Source organism: Bemisia tabaci, chromosome 7 (genome assembly GCF_918797505.1).
Source record: "Bemisia tabaci chromosome 7, PGI_BMITA_v3".
Lineage (NCBI taxonomy): Eukaryota > Metazoa > Arthropoda > Insecta > Hemiptera > Aleyrodidae > Bemisia > Bemisia tabaci.
This window is the reverse complement of record NC_092799.1, coordinates 6,291,011-6,309,394: the sequence shown is the minus strand read 5'-3', so window position 1 is coordinate 6,309,394 and position 18,384 is coordinate 6,291,011. Positions and strand designations below refer to the sequence as shown.

Below are 18,384 nucleotides of genomic sequence, written 5' to 3'. Positions count from 1 at the left end.
CTAGTTGACATTCCAGGTCATAAAATACTCAGAGAAGATAAATTTAAATCAAATAACTTAGATCTGTAGGTAAACAAATTTTTTTGAAAGAACGCTGGAGATATGGCAGTATACCCTTGAGTAATTTTCAGAGTAATTGTATTCTTTTTGTTCCTTTTAGCTCGCTGAGAGGATAAAATGCTAAACTTTTTGATTTGTTTTTCAAAACAGGCATGCAGAGAGTGAATCAAAAGAACAGCTTGGACCATCAGTGCAAAGTCTTGTAGGACTTTTGGATGAATTTACGCAATACATTAGGAGAACAATGACGTCAGCATCTATTTTCAATTTTTCTTCAAGGGAGGAGAATGAATTATTACGGATATCAAAGGCTTGCAATCGCTTGAAAGCAACAACCAATGATATTCCGTTAAAATTTAACTCTTTTTCTTCTGATCTGTCTCATGTCGGGAAATTATTCTCGCAATTTGTTGATTCTCTTCTTAAGTGCCAAATTAAGGTAAGTACAAAATTTATTCACTTTCTCTATCTTATATTGTTGTGCCGACGTACACTTTAAACTTTAGGATTAAATTAAGGCCAAATTTTCAGCGAAGTATGTTCAATTTAGAAGGCTCTAACTATTTTACAACGATTCATAACTGTTGGCATGTTTCAACTTTTTTTTTATGTTCAATAATTAACGGTTGTTTCTAGCATGCATACAATTTTTACGGAAACCTTGCTTAAAGAGATCAGTTCAAAACTCTCAAAGAGATATCTTCTCTCCACGATTAAGAGAGCAAAATTTGTGAAAACGGAAAATCTAGCCAAGGAGGGAGTGTCATGCGAAAAAAAAAAAACATTAGTTCAATTCAGCATGCATTAAAAGTGCTTTTATTTCACAATGATTCTAGTTTTCAGAAGCATTGATTGTTGAATAAACTTTTAAAAAAACTAGTAAACTTTAAAGAGATAACACTTAAAACTTTTATTGTGTTTGTTGCGGGATTTTTAATTAAAATTGAAGAAATATGAAAGTTAAGTTAAAGAACTCAAAATATCAATTTCAGTTTTCCTGCACTTAAAATATTTGAAGGAGGTGTTAAAAAAAAACCCTTAAAAAAGAAGTCATTTTTTTTTCATAGGTAAACTTATTTCAGTAGAGCACACGACAAGTTAATTTTTTTTAAAAAAATAGACAAGGAGGGTTTCCTAAAACGTACATTTAACAGTTTCTTTTGAGAGTTTTCGTAAATTGCTTTTATAACGTCATTACTACTAGGGTGTATTTCAAAATGGTGTCCACTTTTTTATTTAGAGTATCATTTAAAATCCAAGAGAGAGGCTCGTGTCTTAAATATTTTAATTCTATGTAAATATTAAGCTCCTAGTTGTAAGTGACAATTAAGTTACTGATATGTGTGCCTCTAAAATAGTACATTTGTTTTTTCAGTCATTAATTCAAATTCTGGAAGAGCCCGCTTCAGATGTAACCCTTCTCTCTGCTTTATCTGGTTTGACTGGTATGGGTCTAGAAGCGACGCATTTGGCGTCTCTGGTGGCCCGATGTAATGGAGTCCGTGCCATTTTGGCGATCTGCCTTGACTCACGATGGACAACCGTCCGGATTGCAGCGCTCAGAACCCTAGCTACTGTCTGCTGCTCTGCCCAGAGTATAAGGCAGTTAGAGAAGGTAACCTTACCTAAAATTTAAATTAGAAGTACCGAAATATGCTTCAGTGAAGTGAATATTGTTGACAAAATTAGTGAAAACGAATTTGTGGAATGGAGGTCTCTATTTTCTATGCCATTAAAAGTGGCGATTGAAGTATGGAGTCAGTAACTGGCTTATGGTATTGTTAAAGAGTTTTATCTCAGGTTCATTTACGTATTCATACATCCTGGGATTGTCAAAGCAAATCAACCCCGTACCAAAAAACTAAGCCTCTCACCTAACTTGGCCCCTCAGCCTCCACTTTTCATGGCGTAGACCATCATTGAAATTTCCTACAGTTACTTTGAATGACTATTCTGTATATTCAATTTAAGATTTTTGTAAAGTTCGTTTCAACCAGAAAACATTTGAAGCTAATTTAAATGGCCATAGCAACTTCATAGTAGCTCCAGTGCTGTGTTCTAAAAGTTCCACCCCTACTATATTTTTTCAATGAGGAACAAGCCAACTTTACCGCTTGAAATTTAAACAGAACCTAACTGAAATTTTTAAGAATTTATGTTGACTATTTTCATAATGAAAAAATAAATTATGCCAGGAAGCCTGCAACATTGCAAACAGGGATATGTAGTTCCACACTTTGGTCGTCAATTTTAAGTTAAATCAACGCATTATTGCTGTTTTCTGTTTGTTTAAAAATTAACTCTTAGAAGTAAAATATTGAAGTAAATAAATTTTGGCCACACATTTTTCGTAAAAAAACTTTCTAAAAGAGTTAGTTGCTTTATTACGATGATCAGCAACTAGGCTATTTACATTGGAGATCAGGAATGCACCTCAAATTTTTAAATTTACTTGCTTAAAGAGCTTTAAAATTTAAGTAGGATTGTCAGTAAGATTTCGACATTGAAAGTAGCTGTAATTTATGTAGGTAATTGAAAATAATATTACATTTAAACAAGATGACTTGAAAGTGGTTGAAAAATGCTAGTAATTCATAGAAAACGCAACAAAAGAAACTGAGAATGTTCAAAAGTCATACAAAACATATTATTAGAATCCAGAAGTGGATCACCATAACTTCATATGGTAAAAATGACAAAGTCTTTTTTTTTTTTTTTTTTTTTTTACCTATTCATATATTCTAATACCTTTTCTATATGTCCTTATTTTTTAACTTAGGTACCGGTTTGTTTTAAAAATTTGCGATAGTTATCATACTATGAAAGCTTCTTTAATCGAGAAAAGAACAAATAATTCAATTCTTAGCCTGGCTTATCAATTTTTATTTTTTTACTTTTTTTGGAGAGTCATGAAGCTTTAGTTTTACATGAAGTTTCTAGAAAAGGTACATAAAATATCTGAATATCAGATTTCACACAGTAACATTTGCAGTGATAGATTGAAGAAATATTTTTATCAACGTTTATCCTTACTGTGATTGGCTGGAATTTTTTTCAGGCAAGAGGAGTTGAGGTATTGGCCGATTTACTCTCCGATGAGAAGAAGTCCGAAGCGGAACTTTCCGAAGCAGCATCGGTGCTTGCTCAGATTACAGCTCCTTGGATCGAGGACAATCACAAAGTGGAAGGCCTGCAGGATTTCATCAATATATTTGTAACCTCGCTCACCAGTAAGTAACTTAATTTACTATGTTCAGTAACAGTTGCAGCGTCCAAAGGAGAAAAATCGAAGTGGAAGTCTGAATTGAATGTTAAGGAGTGTCTACAGATTTGACGACTTTGCAGACAGGGCAAAGTAAATATAGTCAAGCAAGAGTCAGGGAAAGCCAGAGAATCAGAAAATTAAGAAATTAAGGGAAGCATTGAAACAATAACAAGGACCACACTGTTGGTGAAACCTCCCGTTGAAAGTATGAAGAAAATGGCACAAAATACCAAGGAATGCAGCCCCATCTAAATTTGTTCATTTTCCTGATAATTTTTCTAAAAAGTCCTGAGACGCCGGTCTTAATTTTCTATCGAGGAGAAGAGACTTCTTTTTGATCACTGGTTCAAGGATGATACAATGTTCCTTATAAAATATCGCTTGAAAGAGCTTAAAAATAATTACGGCTTCAGCATAGATAGGTATGTAGGACTTGTATCTGCAAATTAAGATGTTCCATTTTTAATACCTGTAAAAAAATCTAGTGGAAATAAATCTGCGCCAATGCCTTTGAGTTATGTCAGAAATTTGATAAAGCCTGTATACAACGAAGTCATAAATTTCAAAAATACTAGGTTTTTTCCCCAAGATAATGTTTTTGAACTAAATAATACTTTACACGAAGTATAAATGTTCGTTAGCGTGACTCACTTAAACCGCCAACAACTCCAAGAAAAGTAAAAATTTGGTCAAAGCAATGAGATCTCTGCACTAAATTAAAAATTTTATGAAAATAAGAACCTTTAAATTTTTTTAGTATGACTCACCTATTGTCATTTTTATCAGGGCTGGTGCAGAAAACCAAATCAAGCGAGACTCTCCTGTTGGCATCTGCAGCGCTGGCGAATCTGAGTTTCATGGAGCCCAAAGCGGTATACGCTCTGCTAGAAATGGGATCGGCAGGTTACTTACTAGCAGCCGTGCGGAAGCTTGGAGCGAGAGCTTCAGTCTTCTTGCAGGAGCAAGCAGCAACCATGATTGCGAATATGGCAGCTGTGGCGGAGACCAGGGAGCATTTGGCCAAGCACAGAGCAGTTGTCGCTCTCCTATGTTTCCTCCAAGTCCGACACTCGCCCCTCCAGAGATCATCCGAAATTGCTGCTGCTGAGAGGCTTCAACACAAATCTGCCATTGCTCTTTCAAGGTTGGTATTTCTTACAAATTCCACCTCTCCGATGTACCAATAATTGGACTGTGTTAAGCAGAATGGAACCAAGCTACATCAGCTATTGCCAAATTTAATTTTTTATTAAAAAACAATTGTGCGAGTTTTTGTGCAAATTTTAATGTATTTTCTGCATAGTGGGAAGCAAATTTCTTCAAATTTTTGAAGAAATCTGTACCAACGTTCTCTTGTAAAAAATTGAACTGCCCATTTTTTGGCAATAGCTGATGTTGCTTGATTCTTTTTTGCTCAAGGTGGTCCAATTGAAATAAGTTTTGATTTGATCGGTAGATCATTGCAATATTAATATCGATGGGAGTGTTTTTTTTGTCCTCACAGGATTTCTCCTGATATTAGGAACCCAAGACGGGTTGATAACTAAAGTTGCAGGCCCTTTCCTTGTGTGGTTTAAGTTTTGTTAGGTGTGATCTAAGGTTGTTAGTTTGATCATAAACCTTCCCTCCTTCGAAAGACCAAAATGTTGACCATTTTACACCATTTCCTTTTAAAATTCAAAATATGTCGATTGGAATCAGAAGTATCTCGATTGAACCATTCATTCAAGAAAACCTACATGTATAAATATACATGTACAGGTACTCAAAACCTTATTTACCAGCCCATTTTTGGGTATTAAGATTTAAAATCTCGCAACATAGCTATTTGATTTTTCATCTTCATCACTAGCACTCTTTTAACTACTAAACATCGTGCTGAAGAATTCATTCTATTACGCTCCTCTATTACCATGCTAACGTAATGTCTCACATCTACTATGGAATCGCCACATGGGGCCGGAGTAATTCTACTAATCGTGTTCCCAAAGAAAACCTCGAAATCATTAGAATTATGTACAACAAGCGCTATGGAAGTGACTGTAAAAAACTAATGTCATCTGAGAGACTGTTTACAGTGACCTCTTTATACCTATGAATTCATTAAATATGCAATTGAAGGAGAAATAATAAAGCCTACTGACCTGCTGCCCCTTCACAACAACAACAACAGACACTTCTTCATCCCCAATTACTCAACTAAGTACAAAATTTCCGAAAACAGCTTTAAGTTTGCTTCTATTCAGCTGTTCAATGCTCTCCCCCTAAATATTAGACGACACTTTAAGAACTCTGAGATCAGCCAATTTTTCTCACTCTTGAAATCCTTTCTTTTAGCTGAAGCCTTTCAAGATCCCTCTGAATTTATCCCCTCTATTTAATTTATTTGCTCTTTCATATCAAAAGTGTCGATAGTTCACTGCATTTAGTCTCTCTGTTTCCTAATTTGCTATATTTGCTGTATCTTCTTCCACTTTATTAGAACTTCATAAATCTTGCGAGCCCTAGAAATGTCTGTGACTTTCTATGTGTCTATATAGTATTATATAGTAATATAGTGTTCTATGTCTGACTACTACAATAGCCCTTTTTGGTGGCTTTATCTGAGCTTTGTAAAATAAATAAATAAAAAATAAATTCTTCTCCGCAGATTGTGCAGCGATCCAGAGGTTTCGCAGCAGGTTGTTGAGCTGCATGGTGTTGGTCGATTGGTCCGATTATGCAAAGAAAAACGAGAAAGAAATCACAGTGATGCTGTTCTTGTTGCTTGTCTTGTAAGTCGTTCGTTTCATTAGAACTCTGCTGAAGATTGCGCTAGCCTAGACAATGAAAGTTCCGATTAGATTCTCAAAGCAGAAAACCTCTACATTTTTATTTCAATAAAGATGAGCAATTTTCAACTCTGATACTCTCCTTCAAAAATAATTTATGAGAACTGAACTTTCTCTAAGACTTGGAAAAAAAGACTAGTTGCTCATGCATCTGAAAAATTAGTTTTTAACTTGTTTTTTTGACTGGGAGAAAGGGAATGATTCTTTTTCAAAATTAGATTTCTGAATAGAAATCAGCTTAAAAAGCCTCGGAGCTTAAATTCTCTATTTTTTCAATTGAGCTCACCAGTGATAAAAGGAATTTATGCAAGCACTAAGTAATTATTTGTGTAATTTTTTTTCCCCCAGGCTGCTTTGAGGAAAATCACGAAGAACTGCGGAACAACTATCATGGAGGAAAATGACGTCTCTCAGCTTGTTGAGCCCAGGCTATTGGACTCATTTTTGACATACTCATCCAAACAAGAAAGTTATGTGTAGGAATACAACCTACAAGCTATTTCGGAAGACAAAAACTATGCAATCGAAGCTGCAACTTTGTAACCAGCAACAATGTCACCCCATTTTGTAATGTGAATCAATTTCAATCGATTTTTTTCTGACTGTGACGAGTTATCTGAGATAAGAAATGGAGAAAATTTGATTTTCTGAAGAGATAAAATCAAAGAAAAATTTCTAGATTCCATTTGGGAGAATAGATTTGCCAAGTAATACAAAAGAAAAAACTGTCAGAATGAGATTTTGAGTTGTAAGAAAACATTGTTATGTGCTTTGCGTAGGGATGCTCTGTAAGTATACTATGTTGTTTTTATGAAAGAATAAATTGTTCAATACAGCCGTGCCAAGGAAAAACACCATACAGGCCTACAGGTGTTGCCAAATTTCCTTTGTAAAGTACGAATTTACAGGGGAGCCTGTGTTTATTTTTCTCCCAATTTTTCATATAGTGTTCAATCCGCAATTTAATCTTCTGTGTAAATTTTAAGGAAAAATATTCATAAATTTCCCTGAAAATTGAAGTTTTCTAGGGGGAAATTTGGCAACATTCGGGTGTTCTTAAGGCGTTTTCCCTTAAAATTGCTGAGTGGTACTGTAATTTATTGTGAAATATGTCAAGCTAGTCAATTTCAATGAATGTTAAAATGTATTTTGTTACGACTTAATCTTACATTTAGGTGGGTAGGTAGTAACCAAGTAAGTTCGTAGAAAGCTTCCCATCTACTTACCCCTTGGAAGTACCTACAGTAATTGTACTTTACTATGTATGAAAAATTATTAAAGAAATATTTATTTCAATCTCTTCGATTCTCTCTTCTTCTCTTCTTCCCCTGGTCCAGCATGCTGGGGGTGCCCTGGCACTTTGCACCTATTTGTTTTTTGAACACTAAATTAATTAATTGTTTCTTTTATACCTATATTCCATTTAAAAACTTCTCCGGCCTTTTTTGAAAATATGATTTCCAGTAGGTACTAAAAAATGCTTTTAAATTGAGGAGCGTTCCGGAAAAGGGGCAAGTACGCGTATGTGCCCTTTTTCCAGAAATGGCAGAAACGGATTCCTCGTATCCTAATGTACCAATGTCCCGAATTTCAGCTTAATTGATCAATTTTTGGAGCTAAGATACCAAGTTTTGTGAGGCTAAGTCAGGCGTATTTCATCTATTTGCCCCTGGGTACGGTCGCCGCGACGCGACGTTGTGGAGATAGCGCGCAGGGCGCAGGCAGGCAGGCAGGTGATGGGTACTGATATAAGTAAGGATCCCTCACTACACATGCATCGCACTGATTCTACTAATGAATGCAATATCATCCGGTTGCAGTGAGTTGCTACGCTTCACGTGTCACGTGACACGTGAAATTTTGTAATTATTAATAATTCAAATTTTAATGGTCTCTTGTGGGTTTGAATTTTTCGACTTTTTCGCGTGTTTTGTGTCTTTTTGATTCACGATGATCGAAAATTATCCACCCGCACGTTCGCGATCGAAATTATAATTTAGTTTCGTTTAGAAACTCGTTAAAGTCTTGAAAATTTAGCTTTGAAAGCCAGAACCTATAACCACCGGTCCATTTCCGGAAAAAGGGAAAATAACGGAAAATCTTAAAAAATTCCTCCCACAACGACGAAAGACGAAAGACGTGTAAGTTATACTAATGGTCGTTATTCATTCTAGGGTGTATGAACATTGATATGAGTGCCCCAGTTCCGATGTATGTCATCATCAGTGCCCAGAAAGTTGGAATGAAAACTTCAAATGAGTATTTCTCACAACTTCTTTTTTCGGTATGTGCCCTTTTTCCGGAAAGCTCCTCAATTGTATTTAGCAATTAGGTGGTTTTTATATTAGGATTAACAATTAACAAGTGGTTAGAAATGAAAACAAAATAATATGAACCTTGCAAAACGATAATCCAGGTATCGGAACTTGGCTGTGTTTGGAAACGCCTTCAAAAGGGCGTGATACCTCACGCATTCCGGAGAGTTCAAATTGTTGTATCATTGCGCCGTAAGAATATGACGGAATATTTAAATGGAGATAGCCTCCATGCACGCTGGGCTTGTCGATTTCCTCTGAAATGTTTGCAGTCATGAATGCATAGCTGAATTGCGCTCCAGCTAGAATTGTATTTAGCAAATGGGTGGTTTTTATACGAGGATTAACATTTAACAAGTGGTACGGAATATAACAAAATAATATGAACCTTGCAAAACGATAATCCGGGTATCGGAACTTGGCTGTGTTTGAAAACGCCTTCAAATACGGCGTGATACCTCACGCATTCCGGAGAGTTCAAATAGTTGTATCATTGCGCCGTAAGAATGTGACGGAAGATTACAATTGAAATAGCCTTCTTGTACGCTGGCCTTTTCGATTTCCGTTCACATTTTTGCGGTCATGAATGCATAGCTGAATTACGCTCCAGCTAGAATTGTATTTTATCGATTTGTCCCTGGGTACGGTCGCCGCGACGCGACGTTGAGGAAATAGCGCGCAGGGCGCAAGCAGGCAGGCAGGTGATGGGTACTGATATAAGTAAGGATCCCTCACTACACATGCATCGCACTGATTCTACTAATGAATGCAATATCATCGGGTTGCAGTGAGTTGCTACGTGTTGCACCGGTGACACGTGAAATTTTGTAATTATTAATAATTCAAATTTTAATGGTCTCTTGTGGGTTTGAATTTTTCGACTTTTTCGCGTGTTTTGCTGTCTTTTTGATTCACGATGATCGAAAATTATCCACCCGCGCGTCTCAATTAACACAAGTCGCACATCAAAATGGAAATAGCCTCCATGCACGCTGGCCTTTTCGATTTCCGTCCACATTTTTGCAGTTGTGAATGCATAGCTGAATTAAGCTCCAGCTAGAATTGTATTAAGCAAATGACTGGTTTTTATACGAGGATTAACATTAGTTCATCTCTTCCATGAGAAACAATCCAAATTTATGACTTTAAATTTTGAACCAAATCTTCTGCTATCGAATACGAGAAATCATGCAGAATTTAACTTTAAGGTTGACCAGCTTCTCGGAAGAAAAATAAACTTTCTACGGAAGTCTGCAACGTCGCAAATGGAGGAACTTCGTCACTCATTTTGCCCAAAAATATGTATGTATAAAATTGAAGGCATCATGACTGGCCTCTCTCAACTTATATTCGTCTGTAACGATAAAGAATGGGACGCGTTTGCTACGGCGCCTTGATTCAACTATACAACCTCGACGGATGTCCGTATTGCGTTCAAAAAATTGAAGGCGTTTTGACTTCCTACGCATAATACCTGTAGTTGATTCGATCGACGAACGCGTTGGTCGGCGGTGACGGGGACTTGATGCAACTATTTAAGCTTGTTGGATGTCCGTATCGGTCCGAGATATAGAATATGAAACCTGAATATGATAAGAATAAATATGAATGTGGTTTAATAATTTTAATTTCCGCCACCGGGCTAACCGCACTGTTTTTGACGAAATGCATTAAGGATTCATGCAGTCTTGCAGGCACTATGAGTCTCACGCCAACCGCTGCTAACCGCACTGCGTTGGACGCAATGCGTGAAGTATTCGGGGAGTCTTGTAGGCGCTAAATGTGTTTCATGCTGACTAGCGCGGCGCGCGAAGGGCTTCTCCTTTTCAACTCAAATCCTCGTCATCATTGCTCTTTGCGCCGCGCCGCTCCAGGCCAAACTGTGTGTTTGGTTTCTCTCTCAACTATACGAGGTCTGTTAGATTAGAAACCGGATTTTGGTGATAACTAACCCAATGTGCGTCCGAATTAGGTTTTCTTGAGCTTTCCTGATAGCTGGTAATACTTTTAAGAACGCTACGTTCACAAATTAGAAAAATCTGTATTAGCTTCGTTGGTATGTGGGTTGAAGTAAGGCAACCTCATGGGTGTTTTGCGATTTTTATGTTTGACCGAACTTGTCTCTCTTTTTTCGGTCTTGCACTACATTTTTCAACCCACAAGGACGATTGGAGTTTCGTCTCCATATCGTAGCCGTACACTCAAGTATTTTCACCGAAAATTATCCTATCCAAAAATGCAGGATCATTGTTAGAACGTTCAAGCAGCTAAAGGGAAATTGACATTTGGTTGGATTTTTGTTCATCGGACAACAATCAAGGGGCAAGTGTACCTGAAACTCGATGCATGTCTACATATTCTATCAAAATTGTATGTACAGAGCCCTCAGAAATATTTCACTGTTCCAGCGAGCTCGAAACGACCATTTTCGAGCACTTTTGCCCGCACTTCTTCCACGTGACAAATGCCAGTTGCCGTTGATGATCGATTCCCAAGCTCCTCATCTTCGACAAACTCCTGACCAGTTTTGAATCGTTTAAACCACTCAAAACAGTGGAAACATCTCATACAATGATCATGGTAAACTCTACTTAGCATACCAAAAGTTTCGGTACAAGGTATACCGAGTTTAAAACAAAAGTTAATGTTGAATCTTTGCTCTATCAGTGATCGCATGATGAAAATCGCAAAACGCACCTGACTTTCTCGTACTCAAGATGACACAGAATAAACACTAATCAAAATAAATAAAATCTGTAAACGTAGCGTTCTTAACTATATTACCAGCTATCAGGAAAGTTCAAGAAAACCTAATTCAGACGCACACTGGGCTAGTTATCACCAAAATCCGGTTTCTAATCTAACAGACCTCGTATCAATGAAAGGCGCTGTCTCTTGTATCGCTGAAAGACGAACAAATTCAACGCAAAAAATTCATTACTATATGTATACTTTAACTCTCAGGAAATGAGAGATTTTGTCGCATTTCCTCGTTTTTATTTTTTTTTTCTGAATCCGTTTTTTTTTTTTTTTTTTTTTTATACCTAAATTTGAAAATTTGCAAAATTTGCCGCCCCCTAAAATTGCCGCCATGGGCCGCGGCCCATGTGACCACCCCCTAAATCCGGCCCTGGATTAGGGGCTGGGGAGGAACATTTTGACGATGAAACTCCTAAGCCACGTACATCGTTTGCGGTATTCAAAAATCTCCGCTCCCATTTTACTTTTTGGCGGAGAGCAAAGCAATTTCATTCCTTGGATTTTCCACACAGTTTTCTTCACGCAGACGAAAAATCCCGGGGTTTTAAAAAATTGACGTTGAATGGTTTTCATGATAAATTAATGTATGACAGGAAGTCTGCAACGTTGCAAACTGAGATACGTGGCCTCGTAGTTTCACCGTCTATTTGGGTTCATTACTACGCAGATCGATTTTAATGTCAACCTGCGATAACTATGAGAGATGAACAAATTTTCACTTTGTGTGCGTCGTTTTTCCATATTTTTAATCGATGAAATAAAAAAAAAAAATAAAATAAAATAAAAAAAAAAAACATTTACCATCCAATTTTCGTTGTTACAGACAGGTTACTTGTTGGCAGCCCATGTTTTGCCGTTACGCACAAAATCGACCACGTTTAATAGAGATACATCTAGTCGCTTTCTGTTTGAACCAGGTTTCAGGATTGCAGTTTCATTTATTCATAAAACTTAGGTAATGTTAAATGTGAAGTTTAACGTGCTTTCAGGCTTAAAAATGTTTTCTCGACTTTGAATTTTAGCCAGGACACGATGCAAGACTAATTGTATTAAACTACTTCAAACTCTTCTCTTTTCAAAATGCGGCATGGTAACTGGTAAGTTCCTGCTGAACTTGGTCCAATTCAATGCTCCTATGGCGTAAGGGTGTATCTTAAATTCCGCATGAGTCCCGGCACAGTGGTTTTGAAGCAAAAAAAAAATGCGACAAAAATGTACCCAAAAATGGTTTGCTCGGGGTGAGTCCATGGTACGTGCACACTTAAAATCGCGAAAAATCAAAATCTTGGCTAGTGCTATTTTCGAAATACGCGCTTTGAAATTTTCATAGTAAATGCAACTTTTCTACTGATCTTGATCCACTTTTTATTTATTTGTACGTTGAATCGGTGTTGATCGGTTCACGTTTTTATTTTTTGTTCGAATCAAGTCGATCGAATACATGCCCTCTCTTTACACGCACACTTCCTTTCATACTCTTTTTTTAACCGAAAAATTCGCCTTCTGCTGCGTCTGCGGCAATTGTTGTTACGAGTATGCGGTGCGTGCTGGTTTCAGGTAGTTACATACTCGACTCTTTGAAGGCGTTTTGTGTGCGAGAGCAATTCGCCAGTTCTCCAACAGGGTACGCCACTTGCGCACATAAAACGCCTTCAGAGAGTCGAGTATGTAATGACCTGAAACCAACACGCACAACATATTCGTAACAACAATTGCTGCAGACGCAGTTGAAGGCGAATTGCTCTCGCACATATAACGCCTTCAGAGATTCGTGTATGTAATGACCTGAAAAGGGCACGCACAACATATTCGTAACAACAATTGCCGCAGACGCAGCTGAAGACGAATTTTTCAGTTTAAAAAAAAAGGGTATGAAAGGAAGTGTGCGTGTAACGAGAGGGTATGTATGATCGACATGAATCGAACGAAAAATGAAAACGTTAACCGATCAACACCGATTCAATGTACAAATAAGTAAAAAAATCGGATCAAAATCAGTGGAAAAGTTGCATTTACTATAATAATCTCAAATCGCGTATTTCGATCCCGTATCAGGAGGGTATTTACTTTCTATTGAGAAAAAGAAAATCCTCAAAAACAATTTTTATCCCGCTTCAGCGACCCCGAAAAAATTAGCCATCTTAGGATCAGGCTAGGTTCATTTTGCAATTGGGACCTATACTATGGTTTCCTATTGCGTCATGCGAAACTCGGATTTCCCATTTTGCAATTCCGAACTATAGGCAGGACGGCAAAATGCTATCTCGGCATTCTCGGCTCCTGTTCGACCGATCTTGCTGATTTTTAGTTTCCGGGGGTATTTTTGGACGGGAATCTCGAATTTCTGGTCAAATTTTGAAAATTCAAAAATCCAAGATGGCGGATGTGGCTTAAAATGCTATCCCGGCTCGTGCTCCGTCTATCGCGGTGAATCTTGGTACCAGGTAGTATTTTTGGATGGGAAACTCGAATTTCTGATCAAATTTTAAAAATTCCAAAATCCAAGATGGCGGATGTGGCCTAAAATGCTATCTCGGCTCCTGTTTGGTCGATCTTGCTGATTTTTGGTACCAGGAGGTATATTTTGGACGGGAAACTCGAATTTCTGGTCAAATTTTGAAAATTCCAAAATCCAAGATGGCGGATGTGGCCTAAAATGCTATCTCGGGATGCTGGATCTATCGTGGTGAATCTTGGTTGTATAGGGGGTATTTTTGGCCGGAAGACTCAAATTCATAGCCGAGTTCCGAAAAATTGAAATTTTTTCAAATTTTGACATTGAGCTTGTTCAGTGATTTTTGATTTTTGCGTTTTTTGAAGTATTTACTACGCATAAGCCACAATAATTTTCTCCGATATTTTTCGCATTTCAATCCACAAAAACAAGTTTGAGGTTGCGTCTTCTGAGCTCCCCTTTAAACACGTGTCCGAGGAATGAAAGATCCCCCAGGGAATACTTACTCAAGTAAGGTCATTTTCAGCCACATCCACCATCTTGGATTTTCGAATTTTCAAAATTTGATCAGAAATTCGAGTTTCCCGTCCAAAAATACACCCTGATCCCGAAAATCAGCATGATCGATCAAACAGGAGCCGAGATAGCATTTTAGGCCACATCCCTAATCTTGGATTTTCGAATTTTCAAAATTTCACGATTCACGAGTTTGTTGACCTATTCAAGGGTTTATCGACCAATTCACGGATTTTTCGAACGAATCACGAGGTTGTCAATCGATTCACGGATTTGTCGATCGATTCGCAGGTTTTTGATTGATTCACGGTCGTCAATCGAATTAGTGCCGATCAAATCACGTCAATCGGTTCTAACTTTTCGATCGATTCATGTCGGTCATGTCGGAATCATGACACCGGTTTTTCAATAATTTGTCGATCAAGTCGGTGTCGATCGATTCATGCTTTCATTTTTGGATCGATTCATGTCAATCAAATCTATAAACCCTCCCATCCAAATTTCATGTTAATATTTGCAAGCATTCTAGAAATATTAGCAAGTCGGTAGGTATCCATATTTTTGGCACACCCTGTTTTTTGTAGAATATCTTTCCGCAGGGACAATGCACCTCCCTCCTTCCTCGTATGATGGAAGGAAGGGGTGTTTCCTCTGTTGGGATTAACCCTCCAGTGTGTAATAGTGACACCAGGGTCGTCTCCCCTATGCAGTCAGTGCTAAAACAACCTATAGTTCCTGATTACAAAATGAGCTTCCCCGGATTCTTCATTTTGCAATAAGGAACTATAGCCTTTTTTGTAATTTTTGGCAACAGTGTGATGTTTTTGAAGATCTGTCAACACAGGGTGTTAAAGGAACTCCATAGCTATAAAATGAACCATCAAACCGCAACATTGCTCGTTTTGATGAAAAACGCCAATGGTTTTTGCAAAAGTTGCTATCCTGAAAACCTACCGTTCTGCCTATAGTTCCGAATTGCAAAATGCTATCCATTTAACAAGTGGTTAGAAATGAAAACATAATAATACGAACCTTGCAAAACGATAATCCGGGTATCGGAACTTAGCTGTGTTTGAAAACGCCTTCTAATGCGGCGTGATACCTCACGCATTCCGGAGAGTTCAAATAGTTGTATCATTGCCCCGTAAGAATGTGACGGAAGATTACAATTGAAATAGCCTTCATGCACGCTGGCCTTTTCGTTTTCCTTTGACATTTTTGAAGTAGTGAATGCATAGCTGAATTGCGCTCCAGCTAGAATTGTATTTAGCAAATGGGTGGTTTTTATACGAGGATTAACATTTAACAAGTGGTACGTAATATAACAAAATAATATGAACCTTGCGAAACGATAATCCGGGTTAGAGTCCCTTTATACCCAGAGTTAAGACAACTCACTTTTGGTTGGGCTGAAAGTGGCCTAAAAAAAAATCCAATTCTGATTGGTTCTCGCTCATGGAGGCCGAAACGAGTGCACCAAGATGGCGGTACCTCGAATATGTGAACAAGAATAATGAAAATATTACCTAATTGTGGTTTATCAAGAGTATATTGTTATTTCCATCGGTCTAAAATGAAAATAGATTTAGAAATTATTCACAAACCAATCTACTTTTCGTTTTAATGGATCAATTTGTTGATGTTGTTGTTTTTGTGTGACAGACATCGCAGGATTCGTGATCCTTATCCCTCAATATCGTTTGTTGGGTGCACTCGTTTCGGCCTCCATGGCCAGCCAAGGCCGGCTGCCAGTCAGCTGATAATCGAGTTGTCTTAACTCTGGGTATAAAGGGACTCTAATCCGGGTATCGGAACTTGGCTGTGTTTGAAAACGCCTTCAAATGGGCGTGATACCTCACGCATTCCGGAGAGTTCAAATAGTTGTATCATTGCGCCGTAAGAATAAGACGGAAGATAACAATTGAAATAGCCTCCATGCACGCTGGGCTTGTCGATTTCCTTCGACATTTCTGCAGTTGTGAATGCATAGCTGAATTGCGCTCCAGCTAGAATTGAGGAGCATCCCGGAAAAGGGAACCTACGTGCCCTTCTTCCGGAAATGGCAGAAACGTATTCCTCGCATCCTAATGTACCCATGTCCCGAGTTTCAGCTTAACTGATCCATTTTTAGAGCTAAGAGACCAAGTTTTGTGAGGCTAAGTCAGGCGTATTTCATCTATTTGCCCCTGGGTACGGTCGCCGCGACGCGACGTTGTGGAGATAGCGCGCAGGGCGCAGGCAGGCAGGCAGGTGATGGGTACTGATATGATATAAGTAAGGATCCCTCACTACACATGCATCGCACTGATTCTACTAATGAATGCAATATCATCGGGTTGCAGTGAGTTGCTACGCGTTGCACCGGTGACACGTGAAATTTTGTAATTATAAATAATTTAATTTTTAATGGTCTCTTGTGGGTTTGAATTTTTCGATTTTTTCGCGTGTTTTGCTGTCTTTTTGATACACGATGATCGAAAATAATCCACCCGCACGTTTCAATTCACACAAGTCGCACATTAAAATGGAAATAGCCTCCATGCACGCTGGCCTTTTCGATTTCCGTCCACATTTTTGCAGTCATGAATGCATAGCTGAATTGCGCTCCAGCTAGAATTGTATTTAGCAAATGGGTGGTTTTTATACGAGGATTAAGAATAAACAAGTGGTTAGAAATGAAAACATAATAATATGAACCTTGCAAAACGATAATCCGGGTATCGGAACTTGGCTGTGTTTGAAAACGCCTTCAAATGGGCGTGATACCTCACGCATTCCGGAGAGTTCAAATAGTTGTATCATTCCGCCGTAAGAATGTGGCGGAAGATAACAATTGAAATAGCCTCCATGCACGCTGGGCTTTTCGATTTCCGTTCACATTTTTGCGGTCATGAATGCATAACTGAATTGCGCTCCAGCTAGAATTGTATTTAGCAAATGGCTGGTTTTTATACGAGGATTAACATTTAACAAGTGGTACGGAATATAACAAAATAATATGAACCTTGCAAAACGATAATCCGGGTATCGGACTTGGCTGTGTTTGAAAACGCCTTCAAATGGGCGTGATACCTCACGCATTCCGGAGAGTTCAAATAGTTGTATCATTGCGCCGTAAGAATGTGACGGAAGATAACAATTGAAATAGCCTCCATGCACGCTGGCCTTTTCGATTTCCGTTCACATTTTTGCGGTCATGAATGCATAGCTGAATTGCGCTCCAGCAAGAATTGTGACGCTACGATTGAGTTGCTACGCGTTGCACCGGTGACACGTGAAATTTTGTAATTATTAATAATTCAATTTTTAATGGTCTCTTGTGGGTTTGAATTTTTCGACTTTTCCGCGTGTTTTGCTGTCTTTTTGATTCACGATGATCGAAAATGATCCACCCGCACGTTCGCGATCGAAATTATGATTTAGTTTCGTTTAGAAACTCGTTAAAGTCTTGAAAATTTAGCTTTGAAAGCCAAAACCTATAACCACCGGTCCATTTCCGGAAAAAGGGCACATAACGGAAAATTTTAAAAAATTCCTCCCACAACACGGAAAGAAGTGTAAGTTTTACCAATGGTCGTTATTCATTCTAGGATGTATGAACGTTGATATGAGTGCCGCAGTTCCGATGTATGTCATCATCAGTGCCCAGAAAGTAGGAATGAAAACTTCAAATGAGTTTTTCTCACAACTTGTTTTTTCGGTATGTGCCCTTTTTCCGGAAAGCTCCTCAATTTTGGTGCTGGTCGATTTTTCATTATGACAAAATGGTTCCATTTTTGAAACTGAAAAATGCAATTATCTGTAACTCGTTGGTCGTAGAGCAGAATGGACAAAATTTTCGAGCTCTCCTGAATCTCTGAGACTACGATTTAGTTCCCCACAGACTCATGGGGTTACGGGCCCTCTAGGCTCAATTTTAATTATCAAAAGTTAGGCACTGGTCCATTTTTCATCATGACAAAAATGGATCAACTTTAGTCAGGCCAACATATCCTTCCACCATCTCATTTTTAGAAGATTGAACCATGGTATTCCTATTGAAAATACCAGGAAAGGAGGGACTAAAAGTAGGTCTCTTCATCATCGGACACTCCTAGAATGGGATAAAGTGTTATTTTCTTGAACACAATTTTTTTTTTGAAAAATGGGGAAATGAAATGATAACAATTGAGACTATGAAAA

General features: G+C 38.1%; 1 protein-coding gene across 2 annotated transcripts in view; it reads left to right on the top strand.

Annotated features, from left to right (window-relative positions):
• insc (spindle orientation adaptor protein inscuteable) overlaps window positions 1-7,452 on the top strand; it is a 199,442-nt gene extending 191,990 nt beyond the window's left edge. For both annotated transcript variants that reach the window (XM_072302100.1, XM_019044956.2), the window contains 6 exons: window positions 211-499; window positions 1,436-1,675; window positions 3,119-3,290; window positions 4,112-4,469; window positions 5,976-6,099; window positions 6,505-7,452. In XM_072302100.1, the coding sequence (XP_072158201.1) occupies window positions 211-499; window positions 1,436-1,675; window positions 3,119-3,290; window positions 4,112-4,469; window positions 5,976-6,099; window positions 6,505-6,636 (1,315 nt within the window). In that variant the 3' untranslated portion in view covers window positions 6,637-7,452. The remainder of the gene's footprint in view (window positions 1-210; window positions 500-1,435; window positions 1,676-3,118; window positions 3,291-4,111; window positions 4,470-5,975; window positions 6,100-6,504) is intronic.
• Window positions 7,453-18,384: the final 10,932 nt, after the last annotated feature.